We start from the raw sequence: 27,995 nt of genomic DNA, 5'->3' as shown, positions 1-27,995 counted from the left end.
TTAGTTGCCGTACTTCCGAAAACGGAAACACGTGCATCTTTCATAGCGAGCTAGCGAGGGATGGAGAGAGAGAGGGGAGGGGCCACAAGTATAGGCAGGTAGACCAGTGACCGAGTCAGAACTGTGCACGAGGCTCATCTATGGACAATCAAAAGCTGGTTCTCGCAATGGACAGCTGTATCTCTTGTTTGGCTTGCAATGTCTCGCAACTTCAGTCAAGCAGTCTATCATCAGTGAATAGGCCAGGATGTTAAGATGCAACACTTCGCTCTCCCAGTCACACAGAGTATCTGCGTAACGGGTTCGCTTTACGCTGATCACAGCGTGGTAGCCAGGACGCCTCGTGCTTCGACACTCTTAGTTGCTGCGGAAATTGACCCACTATACTGTTTGCTTTCTGCATCTTCTTTAATCACAGTGGCGTAGGGTGAAGGTGGTTTATTGGTTCATTTGGCCTTGAGTGTGGAGATCTAGGAGAGTGTCTAAGCACGGCTTTATCGATCGCAGCTTCCACAGTCATGTTGCTGGTGATGCAGGTTAACTGACTTGTCTAGTTAAATAAATAAAAAATTAAGTAATTTTTTTTTTTGAATAATAATATCGCTGAGTCTACATTTAAATTACCCATCTTTCCTTTTATAGCCTATCGTCTAGTTAGGCAAAAAAAATGAAAATAATAAGTTTTGTGATAACGGCACTGTGTTTTTCATTTAGGAATTTTTCTTAACGTTAAGGATCCCAATTTCGTTTCAAAGTTTTAATGTTCACACCCCTAGTTCCTGTATCGTAGTGATCACACTTCAGTGGTCACACATCAACCTGCATCAGGAAGCTGCGATCGATAAAGCCGTGCTTAGACACTCTCCTAGATCTCCACACTCAAGGCCAAATGAACCAATAAACCACCTTCACCCTACGCCACTGTGATTAGAGAAGAGAAATGGGGATGAGACTAATTAGATCTATTTATGTTCCCAGCCACATCACAGGAAATGGGTTTCCAAGAATCAGGGAGCCATGGAAACTGTAGTCGTGGTTTGTCTCGATGGAGCTTGTACCTGTCTTCTCAGGCAGCGTGTGTGAACTCCGCAGCTGTTGCAGATAGGATCACGTCAGGAGATGGGTGAAAAGGGTGGCCTGGAGAGAAAGGAAAAGGAAGGGAACAGAGAGGCGTCAACTCTCCTTAAAGATGCTGTCCGGGATCTTAACCTCTTACTTCATAACATTTTGTACGGAACATTTCATATGAAATGGATGGCGTAGTACACGATTGTGCACAATTTTCGAGGGATCTGTTTTTGCTTGTGAGCACTACTTCCAAAACTACTGGGTGACAATATACAAAAGCTCTGGAGCATCACTTCAATGACAGCTGAAGCCGACAGGAACAGGAAACCAGATACACTTATATAGTACGACAACAGACTGACATATATTTTTCACATCTTATCCCATGTTTTTACTCTGAAATACATTTCTGCACATTCACTCTACTATTTCTATCAACACTATCAGAATTCTGTTCCTATGTATTTTTTTCTTTCTGTTTAGCCCAGTTTTATATTGTGACTCCCTTTTTGAAGGCATTTGTGTTTGTCTAAGGGAACGGAAAGGCTACACTTGCTCACAGATGGTCCGTTTCGCAAACCCTCGCAAGGTCCTCTGTTTTGTGTGCTACCTGACCTTTCGCGAGTTAACCTGCACTCCTCATATAGCCCAGGCTGTGTTTGCACTGGGTTTCCATCGGTTGACCAGGGTAGCCTAGTGGTTAGAGTGTTGGACTAGTAACCGAAAGGTTGCATGTTCAAATCCCCGAGCTGACATGGTACAAATCTGTCGTTCTGCCCCTAAACAGGCAGTTAACCCACTGGTCCTAGGCCGTCATTGAAAATAAGAATTTGTTCTTAACTGACTTGCCTAGTTAAATAAAGGTAAAAAAAAAAAAAAAAACGAGATGTCCACTTTAGAACTCTGTAACAAGAAGAGAATGCCCGACTCGAATGGCCTTTTCTCAGGCTGTTGCCATGGCGACTCAGAGAGGAAAATACCTGCGTGCATAGCGGCCGTACGTGACTGTGTGGCAGAGTGAGATTTTGCAAGCACTGGGGACAAAAGAAAGCCCACTGACAATATGTGCAAAATGTGTCCGACACTGTCACGGAACTGCCAAGAGCTTTTTTTTTGTGTGTTGATGCGTTTGGTCTTTTGTCAAGGGAGGAAGCCTTTGTCTATCCATAGTGCAGGGCCACTGGACAGAGAATAACGAGCCAGGCTTGGCATGCAGTAGAGAGTAAGTTCCTTATATTGCTCCGTTCTCTTTTCACTGCCATTATTAAAAAACGTCGCCCTCCCGAAACGTGTTGGTGGCCCTGTAATCTAACCTCATCGTCTCCTGTATTATTTCCCTCCAACAATAAGATCACTATTCCGTCTCGTTTGGCCGTTTATCTATCTTTGAGGTCGTGGGGATATAAAACTCCCTTTGTGTCCGGACAGTCCGTGCGGGTAGTATCTGGTGCCAACTCTACCCCATGGCAGTCCCGACTCCCGTCACATTGCAGCTAAAGAAAACACAATGCCAGCTAGTCCTCCGGACCAGCCCTGAGCTTTTCCCTGAGCTGCATTTTGGACATCCTCCAAATGGCACAATGATCTCTTCTTCAGTGTCATTGGGTGAGGTAGCATTGGTGAGGATTGGGAACCTGGCAAGGTATAATTGACTAAGTACAGAATACAGAATATGGGGTTGATAGACCTAGAGCTGCGAATGCCTCGTCTGCCCTGGTTAAAGTAGGGCTGATTCAGCCCTTTGAATTCAAATGTGAGCGTAGTTACTTACTTTTCACATTGAATCGTGTGTGTGTGTGTGTGCATTTGTTCTTCTCTCATCTCATAAGACTCACACATACAGACTCATCAACCTAGTTCCTTTTGGCAACTCATTGTGTCTCTGCTGCCTCTCCGTTTGCTGCCACCACACTATTTACACTCTGCATCACTACCTGTCCCCGTGTTTGTCATCTCCCGTTGTCAACTCGCTGTCATGCCATGTACATCCTCTGTCGGCCTATCTGGCTCAATGTAAACTCTCCGCTGCCTGGCATCCCCGGCTGAACCGCCAGGGTTAACCATTGTTCTTTGACTGCTTGAAAGAATATCTCGTGAATGGGTGTTTTTATCATGTAAACCAATGAATGTGGGGTCTTCAGCATCTTCAGAGGAACAAAGTTGAAGTCCTTGAAAGGTTTTAGGGCGAGAAGGGATTTTGCAGCAGGGGGAGGTTGAAAGACCTGGGCGCCAAGCATGTATGAAACACGGGCTTGAATGGAGACGGGTCAAGCTCAGTGGTGGTCTTATCTCAGTGGTGGTCTTATCTCAGTGGTGGTCTTATCTCAGTGGTGGTCTTATCTCAGTGGTGGTCTTATCTCAGATTCACTTCCATCTTATCAGCCTTCCTCATCTGCATCTGTTCAGCAAACGGGCTCTGTTTTATTCCCTTCAGAACACTGAAGGGAAGTTGAAACAATGGTATTTTGCCCGCTAATTACTGTTTGTGAATGTGTTCTTTGTTCTGAAGCCGTGCGAGCGGCCCACGCCTCAACCTTTCTCTCTGCGGTCTTTTAATGATGGTTGAACCTCTATATTTAGTCGTTATCTTCCACACTCCCTCCCTCGCCTCCTTCCCCTTCCCACCTTTTCAATAAGCTGGGCTGTTAGCTGAACTGACAGCCTGATCCTCACATCACTTCTCCGCCCGGCTTGTCAGTTATCACCTACCTTGTCTCTCCGTTCCCAGCCCACCAATCAACTGTCACCTACCTTGTCTCTCCATTCCATGCTAGCCAATCAACTGTTAGCGTGCCTGTCTTCCCTCAGACAGCCACCCAGTCTGCGGTTGTTATTCTCATTAGTGACTTTCTACTCTCTTGGAGAATGGTATTAGCTAATGAAAGAGGGCTTTCTTGTTTCAGGTCAGGGCCAGTTTAGTGGATTGACAGGAAACCACTAATGACAAGCAGAAAACCACACTCTGTTGCGGTTGTCTCAACTCGTGAGCAGAACAACTGGAATCCCACAGTTATTAGCGTGTGGATACCCAAAGCTGGTCAATTAATTAGGGGTCCATCAAGGTGTGTGACTCTCATGAAACCAAACGTTTGGTTTGGAGGTGACAAAGCTGAACACAGAAGCATGTCTGTTCTACGAAATATATTCCCAAATAAATGTATTCTCAAATATGGTGTTTTCTCTGTTACGCTGTGTAAACTGAACTGAACTGACATGTACTACCATTCAAAAGTTTGGGTTCACTTAGAAAAGTCCTTGTTTTTTAAAGAAAAGCATTTTTTTTTGTCCATTTAAAAAAAATATCAGATTGATCAGAAATACAGTGTAGACATTGTTAATGTTGTAAATGACTATTGTAGCTGTAAACTGCTGATTTTGTTATGGAATATCTACATAGGCATACAGAGGCCCATTATCAGCAACCATCACTCCTGTGTTCCAATGGCACGTTGTGTCAGCTAATCCAAGTTTATCATTTTAAAAAGCTAATTGATCATTAGAAAATCATTTTACAATTATGTTAGCACAGCTGAAAACTGTTGTTCTGATTAAAGAAGCAATAAAGCTGGACTTCTTTAGACTAGTTGAGTATCTGGAGCATCAGCATTTGTGGGTTCGATTACAGGCTCTTAACGGCTGGAAAAAACGAAGAACTTTCTTCTGAAACTCGTCAGTATATTCTTGTTCTGAGAAATGAAGGCTATTCCATGTGATAAATTGCCATGAAAATGAAGATCTCGTACAAGGCTGTGTACTACTCCCTTCACAAAACAGCGCAAACTGGCTCTAAGCAGAGGCCCCGGTGCACAACTGAGCAAGAGGACAAGTACATTAGAGTGTCTAGTTTGAGAAACAGATGCCTCACAAGTCCTCAACTGGCAGCTTCATTAAATAGTACCCTCAACACCAGTCTCAACGTCAACAGTGAAGAGGCAACTCCGAGATGCTGGCCTTCTAGGCAGAGTTCCTCTGTCCAGTGTCTGTGTTCTTTTGCCCATCTTAATCTTTTCTTTTTATTGGCCAGTCTGAGATATGGCTTTTTCTTTGCAACTCTGCCTAATTTGCACATGTAGGTAGGGCTAAAGTGACTATATATAGATAATAAACAGCGAGTAGCAGCAGTGTAAAAACAAATGGGGGGGGTCAATGTAAATAGTGCGGCTGGTCATTTTATTCATTGTTCAGCAGTCTTATGGCTTTGGGGTAGAAGCTGTTAAGAAGCTTTTTGGTCCTAGACTTTGGCGCTCCAGTACCGCTTGCTGTGCGGTACCAGAGAGAACAGGCGATGATTTGGGTGACTGGAGTCCTTGACAATTTTTTGGTCTTTCCTCTGACACCGTCTAGTATATAGGTCCTGGATGGCAGAAAGCTTGGCCCCGGTGATGTACTGGGCCGTATGCACTACCCTCTGTAGCGCCTTATGATCAGATGCCGACAATTTGCCATATCGGTCAGGATGCTCTCGATGGTGCAGCTAAAAATTTTGAGAATCTGGGGACCCATTCCAAATCTTTTCAGTCTCCTGAGGTGTTGTCGTGCCCTCTTCAAGACTGTCTTGGTGTGTTTGGAGCATGATAGTTTGTTGGTGATGTGGACACCAAGAAACGTGAAACTCTCCACACGCTCCACTTCAGCACCGTCAATATTAATGGTGGCATGTTCTGTACTCCTTTTCCTATTGTCCACGATCAGCTCCCTTGTCTTTCTCTGCCAGGTCTCTGACCTCCTCCGTATAGGCTGTCTCATCGTTGTCGGTAATCAGGCCTACCACTGTTGTGTCGTCAGCTAACTTAATGATGGTGTTGGAGTCGTGCTTGGCCATGCAGTCGTGGGTGAACAGGGAGTACAGGAGGGGACTGAACACGCACCCCTGGACCCCAGTGTTGAGGATCAGCGTAGCAGATGTGTTGTTGCCGACCCTTACCACCTGGGGGGCGGCCCTGTCAGGAAGTCCAGGATCCAGTTGCAGAGGGAGGTGTTTAGTCCCAGGGTCCTTAGCTTAGTGATGAGTTTTGTGGGCACTATGGTGTTGAACGCTGAGCTGTAGTCAATGATTAGCATTCTCACATAAGGTGTTCCTTTTGTCCAGGTGAGAAAGGGCATTGTGGAGTGCGATTGCGATTGCATCATCTGTGGATCTGTTGGGGCGGTATGCAAATTGGAGTGAGTCTAGGGTATCCGGGATGATGCTGTTGATGTGAGGCATGATCAGCCTTTCAAAGCACTTCATGGCTACCAAAGTGAGTGCTACGGGGCGGTAATCATTTAAGCAGGTTACCTTCGCTTCCTTGGGAACAGGGACTTTGGTTGTCTGCTTGAAACATGTCGGTATTTACAGACTCGGTTGAAGGTTGAAAATGTCAGTGAAGACACTTGGCAGTCGGTCCAAAGTAATTCAATGCCTTTAATCTTTTTAATGACTTTATCACTTAGGATGCAACTTTCCAGTGATACTATTTATTTTCTACGTAATGTTGTTGTGTAAACAAAATCAGACAACAAAGTAGAGTAGTTGACCCATTTACCTAGTCAGCTTGTTGTTATTTAAACAAAATCAGACAACAAAGTAGAGTAGTTGACCCATTTACCTAGTCAGCTTGTTGTTATTTAAACAAAATCAGACAACAAAGTAGAGTAGTTGACCCATTTACCTAGTCAGCTTGTTGTTATTTAAACAAAATCAGACAACAAAGTAGAGTAGTTGACCCATTTACCTAGTCAGCTTGTTGTTGTGTGCTCTATGCGAGAAAAATATTCCTCGTTGCGAGAGCCATAGATAGGGAGGGAAACATGTAGTCTTTTAGACAAGCAGTCTTGGCTCAACCATTCTTAATACAATGGCGGGAAAACGGTTTTGAAAGCAGTTTTTGCAAATGTATTTTGAAAGCAGTTTTGGCCTTTGTTAAAAAAAGAGGGGGGATCCCATCATTTTACAAATGCTGTTACAACTAGGGCTGGAGATTTCCAGGGTTCTCACAATATGATATTATCACAATAATTCTGTATGTATTGCAATTCTATCGTGATTCGATGTTCCAGTCATATTGCTCGCCATATGTCTACTGCAGAGGGACGAGAGAGAGACAAAATAAAACGAGTTTTGATCAGTCATGGGAATAAAATTGTTGAAAACAAATTGCCTCCGGATTGAAAAAGAAGATGGAGAACAAGCTATGAAGGCAAGATACTGGATTTTAGACACAGGTACAGCCAACTAGCACAAAAATAATATTGTGATGTTGTCAAAACGATGCGATATACTGTTAAAATGAATATCCCGATATGTAACTGATTCCCCTCCTTCACTAATAGTCTTTTGCACAGTGTGACATTTTTCACTGACTTCAGATCTGCTAAGAGTACAGAGAGTACTAAGCCTTTGGAACTGTTTATGAAAGGAAAGGTCCAGGGACAGCAAGGGAAATGAGCAAGTGGGAAATTGTGTCTGGGTACAATTGCATTACCCACACATATTAAGGAGAGTGGGTGTCACTAGCTCTTCCTCAGAAGTGCCTTTCTCGCATTTTTTAGCACCCTTCCCACTTTCTAAATAGTTATTGGCATCCTTGATAAAGATGAGCATATCAAACAAGTCAACCATTTCTTTGTGGATTTTGATTAGTGCTTGGGGTTATTGTCTTTCTGGAAGATCCACTTGTGGCCAAATGTCAGCATCCTGAGAGAGGCAACCAAAACCTATAGACTCTATGGTTGCTAAAATGATAAGAGATCTGTCCATGCTCTGCTTTCTTGACATCTCAGTCAACCAGACAGGTCCGACAGGCCTGGTCATGTGCGACAAAGAGGGACATAGGTCAATTGCAGTTGGTCCAGAACAGGGTAGCACGTATTGCACTTAAATGTTGATGTGTTGAAGGTATCAAACTGTCTGTTCAAGCAGTTGGCACACAGTTCGGACACTTTTCGGCAATCAGAAGTCTCTTCACAGTCTCCAGGTTCAGAACAGAGGCTGGGAAATGCACAGTAATAAATAGAGCCATGTCTACATGGAACTCTCTGCCACCCCAGGTAACTCAAGCTAGCAATAAAAACAGATTCAAAACCCAGATAAAATAACACCTTACGGCACAATAGGGACTGTGAAGAGACTCAGATATTTGTATATATTTTGTATTGTAATTTACACGGTGTTATGTATTGTATTATGTAGGTGGGTGGCCTTGCACAAATCCTTGGCTTATGCGAGCCTGAACGGCTCATAGGCCATCTCCTGTTTCTGAAGAGTGAGGCAGAGTCAGGAGATTATGAATATCATGTATTTTATTTGTTGTGTTTTGTTTCCTGTTTGGACTGTTTGGGCTGTTTGGGCTGTTTGGGCTGTTTGGGCTGTTTGGACTGTTTGGACTGTTTGGGCTGTTTGGACTGTTTGGGCTGTTTGGACTGTTTGGACTGTTTGGGCTGTTTGGGCTGTTTGGACTGTTTGGGCTGTTTGGACTGTTTGGACTGTTTGGGCTGTTTGGACTGTTTGGCCTTGGTAGCGGATAATTGGGGAACCCAATAAATACTACTACCCGGTTTTTGGCTAAATGTCTTGGTACTTGGTAAAGTTCATGATGCCGTTGACCTTAACAAGGGCCCCAGGACCAGTGGAAGCAAACTAGCCCCATAACATCAAAGATCCACCACCATATTTTACCGTAGATATGAGGTACTTTTCTGCATATGCTTCTTATTTTCCAACGCCAAACCCACCATAAACATTTTGCAATAGCCATCTCAGTCTCCGGATTGGAACCCCATTGAAAACCTGTGGTTTGAATTGAAGATGGCAGCCAATAAGCGCAGACAAAGGATGTCAAGGATCTGAAAAGACTATGTATGGTCTAAGATCCCTCCCAACGTGTTCTCCAATATCACAAAACATTTTAGAAATAGGCTCAGTGTCGTTGTCAAAGGGTAGGGTGTTGGAGTACTGAAAATGGCTGTTGATCATTTTGATCCCTATCTACATATGTATATATATATATATATTTATATATTATATTACTTGTTTAACACAATCTCTTTCTCTGAGAAATTGTATTAATATAAAATACATTTAAAATAGTTTTGAGCATGCAATATATTATTTATTTTACACAGTTTATTTTATACAGTCTTTTTTGCTCATCTTTATCAAGGGTGCCAATAATTATGGACCTAGCTGTAGCTGTGGACTATATCCTGGGAAAGTGGGTTTATAGGCCTTTTCATACCACTGAGCAGAGTGAAACCCTAACCCTGTACCGAGCTGGCCCTGTTACACATCCACCATTGTAGCTGAAAAAGACCATGTCAAAGGAAAATATCATCTGCCAGCACAGTTTGTCTCGAGTCAGTACTATAGTTAGAAAAGGGTATGTGTATGTACTTGAGTGAAGTGTTTCTGTTGATAATTTAGTCTGTGTGTGAATGGGTTTTGTGTTTTGTTCTGTCCCCTCAGGCTGAAGATGATGGAACACCAGGAGCAGAGTGATGACATCAGTGTCCTGAGCCCGCTGGAGTTGCTGGCAGAGGCCGCCAAGGAGGATGATGGACACTGCCAACCACAGTTCAGGTGAGGCATCCCCACTACCTATGGCACAGATTTAGGATCATCAAACCCCCTACCCTCTCAATCCTAATCTTAATTGTTGGGTTCTAAAAACAGACCTCAGAAGAACTAAACTAGGACCACTTCAACCTACTCCCTTCCCATACAGGGCTCCTGAGTGGCACAGCAGTCTAAGGCACTGCATCTCATTGCTAGAGGTGTCACTACAGACCTTGGTTCAATTCCAGGCTGTATCACAACCAGCCAGGATTTGGAGTCCCATAGGGCGGTGCACAAGTGGTCGTCTGGGTTAGGGTTTGGCCGGGGTAGGCCGTCATTGTAAAAACAAATTTGTTCTGAACTGACTTGCCTAGTTAAATAAAGGTCACAAATAAAATACAGTACACTTATACGGATCCTGGATATGATATACTCCATTGCCTTTGAGTGGTCAAAAAAATGTCTGTCTTCCCTTGTTCTTTTAGCAATTGTTAGGGCAAATAGAAGAGGCTTCTGACTGTTTGCGTGAAAGTTGTCTGCCTCCCTGCAGACCCCAGGGTGCTAAACAGATGGATAATGTCACCTCATGCTGTCATGATGTACACACTCAGTCAGTCATGGTTAATGTGGCTACTTTGGTCACACCGCACCCCCAGCGAGCAAAACTAGTTGCAATGACGTCATCATCATGGTTGTATAGCGGTTGCATAAAGACAAGTTGTTAACATCTTTTTTTAGCAACCAGAAAATCACATTGTAATCTGTTTATATAACATCTTCTGAATCAGAAAAAACAACAATTCTCAACCAGAAAAGAATGGAATTAAGATGCCATGTGTCATTGCTTGCTGCGCTGACTAAGGACAGGGTTGGCCAATTAGCAACTAGCAGAATGATGATGTACAGTGATATCGCCACCTCTTTTCACCATATTCAACAACTCCTCTTCAGTAGCCTACACGTCCCCACTTGCATTCTGCCCCACCTTGCGGTCTCCTCTGCATACAGGAGTGGTATAATTGCTAATGGCTTAGGATACAATAAAAGTCTGGAAAACGCCGGCAGCCTGGCACACAAAGACAGTTAAAGGTCTCTGCGGTCTATTTAGTTTTACATTGGTGTCGAGTAGAATAGAATCACACCTCGTGATTCAACATTGATGACTAGGTGCGAATGCTGTCTTGAGGTCTGGGACCCACCCTTTTTCCAAAGTGTAATTATAGTGACATTTTCTTTGACTCAGGAGGAGGATTAGCATTCACATGCTTTCCTAGCAACTACTATATAGTATTTCTGGGAAATCTCTCTCTTCCTATTGCTATCTCATTTTTATACGCTACCCATCTGTCAACATGCCGTTTACATCATGGTCTTTTGATACAGCATAGTTGCACTTGTGATGAATCTGAAGTGCACAGAACACACACACACACACACACACACAGAGAGAGAGAGAGAGAGAGACCGTTACGGAGTAATGTCCTGACATAGACCCGTACCTACCCTGGTTTGTGACTCCCAGTCACTGTCAGACCTCGGGTAACCTCTCACTGGCAGAGACGAACAGACAGACAGCCACATTCTGTCAGGAACACAGCCAACAGAGTCAGAGATCACGTCAGGCCTTTTAACACAGCGTCCTGGTTTTAACTGTCTGTCCAATAATACAGTACATTGCTATGCTATACAATACTATACAACACAATATAATACAATAGAAATCAATGACAATATAACTTTAGAAACCCCTCCAGGAGCAATTTTGAAGGCATCATTGAGAGTACAAATTCGCAATGACATAAATGATTGAAACTGTTGGAACTAGAAGCACAAGCATTTCGCTACACTCGCATTAACATCTGATAACCATGTGTATGTGACCAATAAAATTGGATTTGATTTGAATTACATCCTGAACATACAATACAACGCGATAGTCCTACATTCATCCATACCATCAGACTATCATATGTGCTTGTATGTGCTGTGGCTATAGTATACACTGCTTGGAGAACTTGGGCTGTAATATGTATAACCAGAAATGAACCTTATTTTTAACAGCTATGAAATAAAAAAATCTGCTCTTTTGCCCCGGTGTTGTTTTGGTTCAGATTCAGTTAGTTTCAGCGAGTTGAGGCAGAATTCATAATGCCAGCCAGACTATTGAGTTTCCTTACAGATAACTACCCACTTAGCATCTTAAATGTTAGTAAGCGATGCTATAGGGCTAATTTACCCTTCAGGTGATCTGAGATCTGTCTGAAGCACTCATAATAACAGCACTAACGGTGAGGCAGCAGTGGTCTGTGCTGTTCTGGGTGTGTGACTGATAAAGAGGCTCTCTGGCAGCACATGAAAGCCTAGAAGGGTGCGTGCTGAGGGAGGAAATACAGAGGGAATTAGGATCATTAGATATGAAAATGGAACCCCCCTCTCTCCCTCCACCCCATACACACACACACACACACTCAAAACGCATGCACGATATCATACACACACAAAGCCGTTGTGTCTCACTCAGAGAGTCTCACGTGTAAAGAGAATCCCTGTGGTGATACTGTCTGCTCGCTGCACTGAGCCAAAGAGGGAAAACCAGACCTGGTCAGAGAGACGAGCTAGCTCTTTAAGAGGGAAAATGCTGGAAAATAAGTGGGCAAAACCATTGTCTATGTTGTCTATTGTCTATGATGTCTATTGTCTATGTAAATATGTTGTCTATTGTCTATGATGTCTATTGACTTTGTTGTCCATTGTCTATGTTGTCTAGGTAAATATGTTGTCTATGTTGCGCCTCCGTCACTCGGTCGCATCGTTGCCATTGTTATCCTCTTGCCTCAGCTTATTGATGTGTGACTGATGGTTAATACCAAGTCTTTCTGAACGGGGGCTAATGGCTGTTTCGTAAAATGTACACTATTGTGGCCTGGAAATATGATCACATTGCTAACATAGAGAAATAAAGAGTAGAAAACAACGTTGCCAGCATTGTGATGTCGTCGAGTTTAATTTAGAGGAGTGGCAATGTTGCTATGAGCTAGCAAAGTTAGTCAGAAATAGCTAGCAATGCTAACGTTAGCGAGCTTACATTTCAGCACTCTGCACTCAATATTAGCTAGCTAGCTAAAGTTATAATGCATCTAAAGTCAGTTTGGAGATATCGCAATGATCACAAAATCTTTTCCTACAAATGATTTGCCTCCTTTTGAAATGTCATCGTGTTTCCAAGCCACAGTAATGCACTTTAGACTAGCACCCATTGAGACTGAATTGAGTAGAATGCTCAGCTGGACATCAGGCCTAAAACTAACGTTCAAAACAATATTATGATGTAATGAGCAACCCATGAATATGTTGTCTATGTAAATACAGGTTACTGCCAAAATAAAGGAAGCACCAACATAAAGTGTCTTAATAGGGTATTGAGCCACCACGAGCCAGAACAGCTTCAATGCACTTTGGCATAGATTCTGCAAGTGTCTGGAACTCTTAGAGGGATGCAACACTATTCTTCCACAAAAAATTCCATAATTTGGTGTTTTGTTGATGGTGGTGGAAAAACGCTGTCTCAAGCGCTCCAGAATCTCCTATAAGTGTTCAATTGGGTTGAGATCTATTGACTGAGATGGCAATGGCATATGGTTTACATTGTTTTCATGCTTTTCAAACCATTCAGTGACCACTGAAGTGTTTCCATTATTTTGGCAGTTACCTGTATGTACAGTGCATTCGGAAAGTATTCAGACCCCTGGACTTTTTCCACATTCTGTTACGTTACAGCCTTATTCTAAAATTGATACAATCGTTTTTTCCCCCCTTCATCAGTCTACACACAATACCCCATAATGACATCACAACACCCCATAATGACATCACAATACCCCATAATGACATCACAATACCCCATAATGACAGAGAAAAAAAATACATTTTTGCAAATGTATAAAAAGATAACTGAAAAATCATATTTGAATAAGTATTCCGACCCTTTACTCAGTACTTTGTTGAAGCAACTTTTGCAGCAATTACAACCTCAAGTCTTCTTAGCTATGATGCTACAAGGTTGGCACACCTGTATTGGGGGAGTTTCTCCCATTCTTCTCTGCAGATCCTCTCAAGCTCTGTCAGGTTGGATGGGGAGAGTCGCTGCACAGCTATTTTCAGGTCTCCAGAGATGTTCAATCAGGTTCAAGTCTGGGCTCTGGCTGGCCCACTCAAGGACATTCAGAGACTTGTCCCGTAGCCACTCATGCGTTGTCTTGGCTGTGTACTTATGGTCGTTGTCCCATTGGAAGATGAACCTTTGCCTCAGGTCCTGAGCGCTCTGGAGCAGGTTTTCATCAAGGAACTCTGTTCTTTACTTCGTTCATCTTTCCCTCAATCCTGACTAGTCTTACAGTCGCTGCTGCTGAAAAACATCCTGACAGCATGATGCTGCCACCACCATGCTTTAATGTAGGGATGGTGCCAGGTTTCCTCCAGACGTGATGCTTGGCATTCAGTCCAAAGTCTTCAATCTTGGTAACATCAGACCAGAGACTCTTGTTTCTCATGGTCTGAGTCCTTTAGGTGCTTTTTTTCCAAACTCCAAGCGGGCTGTCGTGCGTTTTACTGAGGAGTGGCTTCCGTCTGGCCACTCTACCATAAAGGCCTGATAAAGGCCATCGGGTTCTTGGTCACCTCCCAGACCAAGGCCCTTCTCCTCCGAATTCCTCAGCTTGGCCGGGCGGCCAGCTCCAGGAAGAATCTTGCTGGTTCCAAACTTCTTCCATTAAAGAATGATGGAGGCCACTGTGTTCTTTTGGTACCCTTCCCCAGATCTGTGCCTCGACACAATCCTGTCTCGGAGCTCTACGGACAATTCCTTCGACCTCATGTCTTGGTTTTTGCTCTGACATGCACTGTCAACTGTGGGACCTTATATAGACAGGTGTGTGGCTTTCCAAATCATGTCCAATCAAATTGAATTGACCACAGGTAGACTCCAATCAAGTTGTAGAAACGATGATGATCAATGGAAACAGGATGCACCCGAGCAAAATTTCGAGTCTCATAGCAAAGGGTCTGAATACTTAATGTCAGTAAGGTATTTCTGTTTGTATTTTATAAACTAGCAAAAAATGTTAGAACCTGTTTTTGCTTTGTCATTATGGGTTATTGTGTGCAGATTGATGAGGATAAAAAATATTTTGTATCAATTGTACAATAAGGCTGTAATGTTGTCTGTATTGTCTACATCTATTTAAATGTGTATATGTTGTCTGTTGTCTATGTAAATTAGCTAGTAGTTATTGAGAGATGTTTGTGTGCATGCAAGCATATTAGCAGGGCTGAAAGTGTGTGCATACATGCACACTGCACACGTCCTAAAGACAGACAGGAGCCATGTCATCTTCAAGCTGCTCTTCACACTTAAACGCCATATCAGTGCGGCTGTGGTGTGATCTGAACTGGGCCCCAGCAGAGCTCAAAAACACCTCCCTAAGATAGATCCTACCCCTACAAACACACCACACCCACACCCACACACTCCTCACCCTCTTCTCCTCTCACGCAGCACCCAAGAGGCTGCAGGAGATGCAGAGTGCTGGGAGAGGCAGAGCGAGAGGATCACAGGAAGAGATGGAGAGAGAGAGAGTGCTGCAGCCCAGCGCACGTGCAGCCTGCACATGTTTACTAGAGAAGAGCGGAGACCCCGTTATGTAACCCATATCTAGGGGGAGGGGGGAGGATAAGAGGAAGAGGGAGAGTGAGATGGATAGAAGGGGATTGAGGGAGAAATAGATGGGAAAGAGAGGGAGAGGAGAGATAAATAATGGGAAGGGTGGGAGGGAGAGGGATTTATGGAAAAGAGGGGCAAGGAGGCAGAAATATATATGGCAAAGAGAGGGAGAAGGAGAGAGAAATACATAAGCTTTCACTCCCCTTGACTTTCCACATTTTGTTGAGTTACAGCCTGAATTTTAGATTAAATTTAGATTTTGTGTCACTGGCCTACACACAATATCCCAGTGGAATTATGTTTTTCTACATTTTTACAAATGAATTGAAATAAAAAATCTGAAATGTCAATAAGTATTCAACCCCTTTGTTATGGCGAGCCTGTATAAGTTCATGAGTAGGAATTTGCTTAACAAGTCACATAATAAGTTCAATGGACTCTGTGTGCAATTATAGTGTTTAACATGATTTTTGAATGACTACCTCATTTCTGTATCCTAAACATACAATTATTTGTATGGTCCCTAAGTCAAGCAGTGACTTTCAAACACAGATTCAACCAGAAATACCAGGGAGGTTTTCCAATGCCTCTCAAAGAAGGGCCCCTATTGGTAGATGGGTAAAAAAAAAAGAAGTACATTGACTATCCCTTTGAGCATGAGGAAGTTATCAATTACACTTTGGATGGTGTATCAATACAGTCACTACAAAGATACAGGCGTCTTTCCTAACTCAGTTGCCGGAAAGGAGGGAAACCGCTCAGAAATTTCACCATGAGGCCAATGGTGACTTTAAAACATTTACAGAGTGTAATGGCTGTGATAGGGGAAATCTGAAGATGGATCAACAACATTGTAGTTACTCCACAATACTAACCTATGTTGTGACTTTACTTTCATTAATCTGATGACTGTTATTTATCTAATCAACTAACTCTTTAAAAGTCAATCGATTAAATACATAAAACTAATAATAATAAACAAACTATTAGTATGGCACCACGAGAGCATTGTTTTAAAGAGTTACCAGGCCCGATTAAACTCTAAAGGTCTTTACCTATCACATCCATAAACAGTCAACTCATTAACCATAACCTCATATCATCCTTCTGAACAGTCGTAACCTGCTGCATCTGCATAAACCCCAGCCTTACTTATGATTCAGTACTACACAAATTGTTTAAATTATTTATTTACTAGCGAACTAAATGATAACACAGGATAAACATACACATTTAATACATTAAAACGGGTCCCTAGAGGACTGACACAATATGGCGTTTTGTTACAAAGGAGATGAAGAGGGCGAGAGAGAGAGAGAGGGACAGAGACATAATACTTTGGTACATTTAGAAATTGGTACATTTAGAAACTACCCTCGCAGTAATTATATACTTTTCACACGAACCACTGCCAGGTTGGAGTAAGAAATCATGAATGTATTTACATGTAAATGCCTTGGTTCACCGGGTATCTCTGTCGGAACCAAGCCTTCTTTGAAAGGTGTTTGGTTGGGACTTTCTGTGGCACGCTTGTAATGCTCTGATTGTCCCCTGTCTCTTCTACTTTTGCACTCCTCTGCCGTCGCCCGGCATCCGGCGACCCGTCGTGTAGTCCTGAACAGAACAACAGAGCTCACTCTGCTTCCACTCGCTCTGGAAGATGATTCTTTGAAGATAGGCTAGCCAGCCGTATCGCTGGTTCTCAGTGGGGCGATGAGAGTAGTAGAATACATACGATGGCTTGAAGAGTAGTAGAATGATCCCAGCTAATCAGCCATACCAGTGATTGTCCGAGAGGTGACGTTATCGTCTCTACCTCGTGTTGAGATTTCAGAGTTCTATCCACTTTGGACGTGAGCTGCAGCTCAATGCCTCTCTGGCCTGGTATGTTAATTCTTAACCCACTGTTTTATACAGTTCATCAGTTCATGTGTTGACTCAGGGGTGTAAATACTTATTTCATTTTCAATACATTTGCTAAAAATGTCTAAAAACATGTTTTCACTTTGCCATTACGGGGTATAGTATGTAGATGGGAGAGAGAGAAAAAATATTTAAACCTTCTTGAATTCAGGCTGTAACACAACAGCATGCGGAATAAGTCAAGAGGTATGAATACTTTCTGAAGGCACTGTATATGGGAAAGAGAGAGAATGAGTCACACACACACACTGCTACCTACCTTTCAAATACAAAGCAAAGAGCCTCCACTCACCGGCTGGATAGATCTCAGTCAGGGAGAGCTGAGAGCCTGGAGCAATGCCATTGGAGGTAATGATAGCCCTGTCACACACACACACACACACACACACACACACACACACACACACACACACACACACACACACACACACACACACACACACACACACACACACACACACACACACACACACACACACACACACACACACACACACACACACACACACACACACACACACACACACACAGACATTAGACACCACAAACACACAGAGATTAGACACCATACACCTGCTTCTAATCCACTGCCAGGGAACACTGAGAACTGCCAGCCTTTGACTCGAGAAGCATGGCTCAGCATCTATATCAGGGGTGCTGGGAAAGCATGGGAACCAAGTACCTTAAGGAAAATCACTTTGACACGTGAAACAGTTTTTTTTCCACAGTGAATTCTATAGGACTACTCTATTTTGCATTGGGGAGTTCCCAAAAGTGTCATTTTTCCAATTCCACTCCCGCCGAGAGTCGTCGTCATCAACATCTTTTTTTGTACTAGCTACTGAATTCTATCAGAGCTGGTATTACTAGTGAACAGCATTGGCTTTGATGTAGGTAAACACTGATTTTCCTGACAGAATGATGAGAAAAGGACAACCATTGGCTGTGTGCGTTTCTCTAATGTTTACCCACACCTGATTTGATATTATCAGTAGCATTTTGAATGGGGGACTCAAATCCTGGTAGCACACTATCTATTGTACACCATTTCTAGCACAGTTGACAGTAGCATGGGTGCCGAGAAACATTGTGTACGCCCAGGTTGCGTTGGTTGTGCCGGGTCTTAATTAATAATGGAGGACGATGCAGCGACTCGTCCCCACGGAGTGCCAGTGTTTTTCTATTAGCGGCCTCGGCGCTGCCTGGGTACTGGCAAGGGGCCTATAGCACTGCCTGGGTACTGGCAAGGGGCCTATAGCACTGCCTGGGTACTGGCAAGGGGCCTATAGCACTGCCTGGGTACTGGCAAGGGGCCTATAGCACTGCCTGGGTACTGGCAAGGGGCCTATAGCACTGCCTGGGTACTGGCAAGGGGCCTATAGCACTGCCTGGGTACTGGCAAGGGGCCTATAGCACTGCCTGGGTACTGGCAAGGGGCCTATAGCACTGCCTGGGTACTGGCAAGGGGCCTATAGCGCTGCCTGGGTACTGGCAAGGGGCCTATAGCGCTGCCTGGGTACTGGCAAGGGGCCTATAGCGCTGCCTGGGTACTGGCAAGGGGCCTATAGCGCTGCCTGGGTACTGGCAAGGGGCCTATAGCGCTGCCTGGGTACTGGCAAGGGGCCTATAGCGCTGCCTGGGTACTGGCAAGGGGCCTATAGCGCTGCCTGGGTACTGGCAAGGGGCCTATAGAACTGCCTGGGTACTGGCAAGGGGCCTATAGCACTGCCTGGGTACTGGCAAGGGGCCTATAGCACTGCCTGGGTACTGGCAAGGGGCCTATAGCACTGCCTGGGTACTGGCAAGGGGCCTATAGCACTGCCTGGGTACTGGCAAGGGGCCTATAGCACTGCCTGGGTACTGGCAAGGGGCCTATAGCACTGCCTGGGTACTGGCAAGGGGCCTATAGCACTGCCTGGGTACTGGCAAGGGGCCTATAGCACTGCCTGGGTACTGGCAAGGGGCCTATAGCACTGCCTGGGTACTGGCAAGGGGCCTATAGCACTGCCTGGGTACTGGCAAGGGGCCTATAGCACTGCCTGGGTACTGGCAAGGGGCCTATAGCACTGCCTGGGTACTGGCAAGGGGCCTATAGCACTGCCTGGGTACTGGCAAGGGGCCTATAGCACTGCCTGGGTACTGGCAAGGGGCCTATAGCACTGCCTGGGTACTGGCAAGGGGCCTATAGCACTGCCTGGGTACTGGCAAGGGGCCTATAGCACTGCCTGGGTACTGGCAAGGGCCTATAGCACTGCCTGGGTACTGGCAAGGGGCCTATAGCACTGCCTGGGTACTGGCAAGGGGCCTATAGCACTGCCTGGGTACTGGCAAGGGGCCTATAGCACTGCCTGGGTACTGGCAAGGGGCCTATAGCACTGCCTGGGTACTGGCAAGGGGCCTATAGCACTGCCTGGGTACTGGCAAGGGGCCTATAGCACTGCCTGGGTACTGGCAAGGGGCCTATAGCGCTGCCTGGGTACTGGCAAGGGGCCTATAGCGCTGCCTGGGTACTGGCAAGGGGCCTATAGCGCTGCCTGGGTACTGGCAAGGGGCCTATAGCGCTGCCTGGGTACTGGCAAGGGGCCTATAGCGCTGCCTGGGTACTGGCAAGGGGCCTATAGCGCTGCCTGGGTACTGGCAAGGGGCCTATAGCGCTGCCTGGGTACTGGCAAGGGGCCTATAGCGCTGCCTGGGTACTGGCAAGGGGCCTATAGCACTGCCTGTTTACAGCACAGAAGAAATGGAGGCACAAGTGCGCACAGAACACACGCAGGCACAGACCCATTGCGTCAGCGGCAGTGGTCCCTTAGCAGTTGAGGATTACATCAGTCAGGGTGACACACACACACACACACATGATACTTACGAACCATTTTCTTTCTTTCTTTCGCTCTCCCATCCCTCTTTCACTCTCACACACACAAACCACTCGCCTGTCCCGCACACCCGCACATACATGCCACTTAATCTCTCACACGTCATACATTGCCATTTAAATGTCTCCGTCTACCCTCACGGCTGATTCAGCTCCCGTCTCAAAGTAAGCCACTCCAGATAATACATTAGAATGACTTTAATAATGACTCATCGATTTCCCTCCCCTTCCTATTTGTAGCCCAGGGGAGAACGACTGCCCCCTCTCATTCAAGCCACGTAAGTTCAAGGCCGACCGCGGTACTGCAGGCATTGTTAGCAGAAAACAGGATCCCCCATTCTAGTGAATGGAATATAAATTCCCCCAAAATATATATACAGTACCAGTCAAAATTTTACACACCTACTTATTCCAGGGTTTTTCTTTATTTTCTACATTGTAGAATAATAGGGAAGACATCAAAACTATGAAATAACACATATGGAATCATGTAGTAACCAAAAAAGGGGTAAACAAATCAATATATATTTTATATTTGAGATTCTTCAAAGTAGCAGGGTACGAGGTAATTGAGGTAGAGAAGTGTTTACTGTGTAGGAAGAGATAAAGTGACTAAGCAACGGGATAGATAATCAAAATGGCAATCTTTGTGGTCAATCTTCATACCAATAATTGCTTCTTTTACACCAGTTGTATGTCCTTGAACCAATTATTTAAAAAATTGCACACAGAAGAAGTTATAAGGATAATTGAGTTGCTATTCAGCCTGCAGTACCCCGGGCGGCCTTCAACTTGAGTTACTCAATAAGAGGGGGCAGCACTGAGCTAGCCTGCAACATCACTTCCTGAAGGAGCTCAAACTGCGCATGCTATGTCTCCATGAGACGCCATCTTAACTGACTTCATTTAGCTTCTATGCACAATTGAGTCTTCACATAGGAATGAATGGTGTTACGTGATCGATGGCTTTGTCCATTCATATACAGCCATTGCTATACCCCCCCCCTCTCCTTTTGACTCTCATCTCCCTCCCTCCTTCCTATACCTCCCTCTCCCTCCTTTTTCCCTTCCTTTCTCTTTCTCTGTAGTTGTGTGTGGCTGGGTGTCTGTTGGTGTAGTGTCTTTGTACTACCAGGGAGCCAGAGGGCACGCTGCTGCAACGGCCACTCTCTCCCTTTCCCTCTAATGAGAGTGTGCCATAGAGATGGCCACGTGAGACTGGGTCACACACGCGCCCCCGCACGCGCACACACACACACACCCTCCACACATACTGTACATCAAGTAAAATGTTATTAGTCACATACTTCGTAAAACAACAAGTGTAGACTAACAGTGAAACACTTACTTATATACAGTGCCCTGGGAAAGTATTCAGACCCCTTGACTTTTTCCACATTCTGTTACTTTACAGCCTTATTCTAAAATGTATTTAATAAAAACATTTCCTCAGCACACTGTCCCATAATGACAAAGCAAAAACTGGTTTTTGGCCATTTTTGCACATTCAGTATTCAAGTATTCAGACCCTTTGCTATGAGACTCGAAATTGAGCTCAGGAGCATCCTGTTTCCATTGATCATCCAACTTGATCGGAGTCCACATGTGGTAAATTCAATTGATTGGACATGATTTGGAAAGGCACACACCTGTCTATACAAGGTCCCACAGTTGACAGTGCATGTTGGAGCAAAAACAAAGCCATGAGATCGAAGGAATACTTATGTAAATGTGATATTTCAGTTTTTTTTTTTTATATAAATTAGTAAACCTTTCTAAAAACCTTCTTTTGCTTTGTCATTACGGGGTATTGTGTGTATATCGATGAGGAAATCAATTTTAGAATAAGGCTGTAACATAACAAAATGTGGAAAAAGTCAAGGGGTCTGAATACTTTCCGAATGCACTGTAATTAGAAATAGTGACATGCGGAATGAATAAATGCACTCACACACACTTGCACTTGCCCATACACACGGACAAACACACACACACATATACACACAGTGCCATCTCTGTCTCAGTGGGAATTCTGTACTGGACCACAGGGCTAGAGTACAGCCAGTCTCTGTTTGTCTTGGGCCGGCCTGATGCCACTGCCAACAGAAATATCTTCTCTTCTCTTCCTTTGCTCTCTGTCTGCTACTCCCTCATTATAGAAGCCAGCGGGTTGCAGAACTGTAGGACAAACAAACAGTTTGGGATTAACTCATCTCTTTCACCAGACCAGTGCTTTTCAAACCTCTCCTCGGGAACCCTTAAGACATTTCACCATTTTGTTGTAGCCCTTAACTAGCTCACCCGATTCACCTATTCAAGCGCTTGATGATTAGTTGACAAGTTGAATCAGGTGTGCGAGCTGTGGAATTGCTCAAACACATGGAACTCCTGAGGGTGCCCGAGGAGAGGTTTGAAAACCCTTGGACTAGACAAGAGGACCACAGTACTGCGGCCTGTATCCTAGCTAGGTTGTGCAGAGCCGTGGTCGAGTGGGTAACACTACCGGCCCAATCTGCCTATGCCTCCCCACTGGAGCCTGGGGTTCCATCCCTGTCTCCTCTTATGTCTCCCTTCTCACTATATCCCCTACTACCGGTATATACAGTATACCTGTCTATTAAACCAGGAAAAAAGACTTTTAAGGTTGAGTGAAACTCTATTCTTATTTTTATATAAATATCTGAGGTAGCTTTTCCCCCTATGTGGTCTCGTGGTCTTGCGTGACCATAATCGAATGCCTCGTTTTCGCTCTGAAAGTTCGACAACCTGGAAATCGAGGTCCGTGTGCTACCAACAAGAAGAATCATATGAAATGTGCACATGCTTGCTATTCTGTTTTTAACCGGTTCAACTGTTGTGTGTCGTTCATTTGTGGTGGAACTCCAACTGAAAGTATACGCAGAAAACACAGCAGTTTACTGGAAGAGAGTTGTTAATTGCAGACATTACAGGAGGGACAGTGAGTCTATGAAGGGCAGTGTGAGTGAATGACCTCTCAGTACTCAGGGCTATAGAGCCTCAGTGGATAGGCAGTCGAACAGCTCTAGGGCTGTGTGTGTGTGTGTGTGTGCCAGTAATTGTCTCCTGTGAGAACAATATGTAGGCCACCCAAAAGTTCCTGAGGACAACAAATGCTGCATTCACCGCTGCGGACAAACTGACGCCGCTTACTCACCCACACTCAGGCTGTGGCCTACACACACACACACACACACACACACACACACACACACACACACACACACACACACACACACACACACACACACAGGAAAGCAAACACAGAAAAGAGGAGAGTAAATCATTCATACTTAACACAGTTCGATGTGGTGGGAACTAACCTCATTATGCAATGCAGTTTACATCTTGTATAACCCACATAAGAACTGGAGTCTATCTCTCAGACCATCTGACATCAATTCCTTACCTGAGGGTCTGTGTCCAATAACTTAGTCTGTGCACTCCTCCTGTTGACTGTGTCTGAGAACTCTGATCGCGCGCACACACACACAGTGTCTGGGAACTCTGATCGCACACACACACACACACACACACACACAGTGCCTGGGAACTCTAAAGCTGACGATCTATTCATCCTCTGGTGTTTAGTTGTGTTCTGCTTCCATTTTCTCCTGGTCTCTGTTTGCACTAGATTAGAATATTAACAATGGTTTCTGCGTATGAACAAGAGTGTGTGAGTGTGTGTGTGTGTGTTAGAGAGAGAACTTCTCTGTTGTGTATATATACTGTATGTACAGTGCATTCGGAAAGTATTCAGACCTCTTGACTCTTCCCACATTTTGTTACATTACAGCCTTATTCTAAAATTGATTGAATTATTTTTTTCCTCATCAATCTACACACAATACCCCATAATGACAAAGTGAAAACAGTTATTTTGACATTTTAGCACATTTATAAAAAATTTAAAACAGAAATACCTTATTTACATAAATATTCAGACCCTTTGCTATGAGACTCGAAATTGAGCTCAGGAGCATCCTGATTCCATTGGTCATCCTTGAGATGTTTCTACAACTTGATTGGAGTCCACCTGTGGTCAATTCAATTGATTGGACATGATTTGGAAAGGCACACACCTGTCTATATAAGGTCCCACAGTTGACAGTGCATGTCAGAGCAGAAACCAAGACATGAGGTTGAAGGTATTGTCCGTAGAGCTTCGAGACAGGATTGTGTCGAGGCACAGATCTGGGTAAGGGTACCAAAAAATATCTGCAGCATTGAAGGTCCCAAAGAACACAGTGGCCTCCATCATTCTTAAATTGAAGATGGACTCTTCGAGAGCTGGCCGCCCGCCCAAACTGAGCAATCGGGAGAGGAGTGCCTTGGTCTGGGAAGTGACCAAGAACCCAATGGTCTCTCTGACAGAGCTCCTGAGTGCCTTTGTGGAGATGGGAGAATCTTCCAGAAGGACAACCAATCACTCTGATAGAGTGGCTAGATGGAAGCAACTCCTCAGTAAAAAGCCCATGACAGCCTGCTTGGAGTTTGCCAAAAGCTGCCTAAAGGACCATGCTGAAACCAAGATTGAACACTTTGAGCTGAATGCCAAGTACCACGTCTGGAGGAAACCTGTCACCATCCCTATGGTGAAGCATGGTGGTGACAGAATGATGCTGTGAGGATGTTCTTCAGTGGCAGGCACTGATAGACTAGTCAAAACGACCCTAAACACACAGCCAAGACAATGCAGGAGTGTCTTCAGGACAAGTCTCTGAATGTCCTTGAGTGGCCGAGCCAGAGCCCGGACTTTAACCCGATCTAACATCTCTAGCGAGACCTGAAAATAGCTGTGCAGCAACGCTCCCCATCCAACCCGACAGAGCTTGAGAGGATCTGCAGAGAAGAATGGGAGAAACTCCCCAAATACAGGTGTGCCAAGCTTGTAGTGTCATACCCAATAAGAGTTGAGGCTGTAATCTCTGCCAAAGGTGCTTCAACGAAGTACTGAGTAAAGGGTTTGAATACTTATGTAAATGTGATATTGCGGTCCTTTACTTTGACTACATTTGCTAACATTTCTAAAAACCTGTTCTTGCTTTGTCATTATGGGGTATTGTGTGTTGATTGATGAGTGAAAAAAAACATTTATTCCATTTTAGAATAAGACTAACATAACAAAATGTGGAAAATGTCAAGGGTTGTGAATACATTGAATGTACTGTATATAGTGTGTCTCATAAATGGAGTACATTACAGAGGACTGTGGTGGAAGGAAGCTGTTGAATACTGGTTTCAGTTTAGATCAGCCTTCTCTTTTCCCTGAAGGCAGGGAGTGGGGGGAGGTCTGGTCTGGCAATGTTGGCACGGCCCTAGTGGTGTCAACATACCTACCTAGCCTCGTGATCCACGGAAGGCATCTCCTCGAGCAACAAATAAACAGTGGTTGGCCTCAGAAATCCAGGGACTATAGAGAGGCTTTTAGTCACACTTTATGATAATAGCATTCACAAATAAGCCATTTAAAAGCTCATGAACGTTTAAATGCTTATGAATTGTAATAATTATAAAAAATTATAAATGCCTTTACGTGTATATTAATGTTTCTAAATAATAGAATACTTAAAGGGTGGCTGAGCTTCCTGATTTAGCCTCTGTTTCAATTCTCCTCATTAGGAAATGCGCCTGAGAATGAGATTTGGGTCTTGGAGGTGAGCTTTGATGTGGGGATCTTTTGTGTGTGTGTTCGAACGTGGGAAGTGTTTGAACTTTCACTCTGCCAAAACAGTACACAGTTACAGTCACTCACCCTTCTTGGTAAACGGAAGCAGTCTAACCAGGTCTTGTGTCTGGAAGTAGCCTAGACTAGCTGGCAAGCTAGCCAACTAATTTTGCCAATTAGCTTCAGCCGGCCGGTGTGCGACTGTGGCAAAGTTGTTGTTTTTTAACTTTGAATAGCCTATCTGTGGGGCTAGTTAGGGACAGTCAATAAATTACACAATGTAAATGGGACAATATGGGTAATTATCTCACATTATCTCAAATGCTTTATTTCATATGACAGTACACCTACTTTAATATCAATATGGTATCAAAGCAGTATTGTTGTTATGCCACAAAGTACAATACTGTAGGGTCACCAGTGATGCAAGTCAGTACTCGACAACCATCCCATGTCTGAGGACGGCATATTTTTCTGTTGCATTGGAACATCAACATGGACACCCCCAAAAACTGTTAAAAAAAATAAAAATATCCACATTGGATTGGAGCGCTATTTTTAGGGCACTTTTAGGAGTCCGTATGTAATTCAAACCCTGGCAGTTATCAAATCGGTTATTTTGGGCTTGAACCGAGACCTTGCACGTGACTATGACTTACTGATGTGATTTGATTGGATAATTCATATTAATTAAGCTGTTCCAATTGAAGAAAGACACACATTTGAAAACCATTTGGGATCCAATTCAAAAGGATTATTTACACAGTATTATTCTTATACAGAATCATGTAACCCTGCCTGCCCCTTGCTGGTACCAGAGTCAAATCTCTCCGAATATATATTTTTATATTCTGCATTCTTATTTGTCAGAGGTAGACCCAGCCTGTCACCTTGACTATGTTGTCAATCAGCTACTGTTGTGGTCAAAAGTCACTTACAACAGTGACTCACAACATACATTGTCGCATTGGTGGTAGAGGGGGCCTCACCTCACCTCCTGGCGGACAGAGGGACAGATGGAGAGAATGACGCCCTGACTGGGTGCATGTGGCCTGACACCAGCTGACTGACAGGTATCCGATGGCACGTGACAGACAGGATTGTCCCAACATGGGGTTAAACACTGTCACTGCTCTTTAGAGGACGCTATTTTGGGGACCGCTTCAGTTGTTGCGGTGGTGAGGGGGAGTGACAGAATCAGACCACAACACTAGCCATATAGGGAAAGGAAAGCTGGACACACAGAGATCTAGGTATTGTATAGTGCTGCTGTTTCCTTAAGAGAGTATATATTATATTATAACCTGGGTGGTTTGAGCCCTGAATGCTGATTGGCTGACAGCCGTGGTATATCAGACCGTATACTACGGGTATGACAAAACATTTCTTTCTACCGCTCTAATTATGCTAGTAACCAGTTTATAATAGCAATAAGGCACCGCGTTGCGTCGTGTGTATGAACAGTCTTTAGCCGTGGTATATTATATTAGCCATATACCACGCCCCTTCGGGCCTTATTGCTTAAGGATACAGTGTTTGTTTCTATAGTAGCCTACATCTAGTGAACACCAATTATTGTGCAGTTTGTTTTGGTATCATGTAGAAACCATTTAGGGTGTTCTCTGTTTGTATAGACTGTTTGTATAGCTTACTGCAGTGTAATGGACAATACAGTAGGTGGTTCCCTGTCACATTAGATTGTCACTACGATGCTCTAGTCTAGCCACTGAACCACAATAGAACACCTGGAGAGAGTGATAATGACACAGTGGCCTATCAATGAAAACCAGTCACAACCAGTCTGAAGGCTTCATTGTCCCTCATTGACCACCGTCCAAAATCTAAAGAGCTGAAATTATTATTATTATATATATTTTTTTTTTACAACCAAATCTCTACTTTCAATTTAAATGGCGTGTTATAGAAGGGGCCAGACACCTTTTGTGTGATTTTACGTTTTTGATAAACTTACCCCAAACAGCAAATTACTTCCTCGTCCTCATTGTGTAGTATTGGGGCCCCGAAAGCACAAACAGTACAATATACCAGGCTTGAGCTGTGAATGGGAAGTAGCCTCTCCAAGCCATAATCGGCCCTTGGGGATATTAGAGGATGTCTACTTTGGGCTTTAGTGGTCTGAGTTTAGTATCAATCACTTTAGGTGTGTGTGCGTGTGTCTGTCTGTGTGTGT

General features: G+C 44.1%; 1 protein-coding gene across 2 annotated transcripts in view; it reads left to right on the top strand.

Annotated features, from left to right (window-relative positions):
- gramd2ab (GRAM domain containing 2Ab) overlaps positions 1–27,995 on the top strand; it is a 57,903-nt gene that overhangs the window by 6,386 nt on the left and 23,522 nt on the right. For both annotated transcript variants that reach the window (XM_020470033.2, XM_020470034.2), the window contains exon 2: positions 9,512–9,625. In XM_020470033.2, coding sequence (XP_020325622.1) covers positions 9,519–9,625 — 107 coding nt within the window. In that variant the 5' untranslated portion in view covers positions 9,512–9,518. The remainder of the gene's footprint in view (positions 1–9,511; positions 9,626–27,995) is intronic.

The sequence above is a fragment of the Oncorhynchus kisutch genome, linkage group LG22 (assembly GCF_002021735.2).
Source record: "Oncorhynchus kisutch isolate 150728-3 linkage group LG22, Okis_V2, whole genome shotgun sequence".
NCBI lineage: Eukaryota > Metazoa > Chordata > Actinopteri > Salmoniformes > Salmonidae > Oncorhynchus > Oncorhynchus kisutch.
The sequence above is the reverse complement of the archived record's forward strand: the minus strand, read 5'-3'. Positions and strand labels throughout refer to the sequence as shown.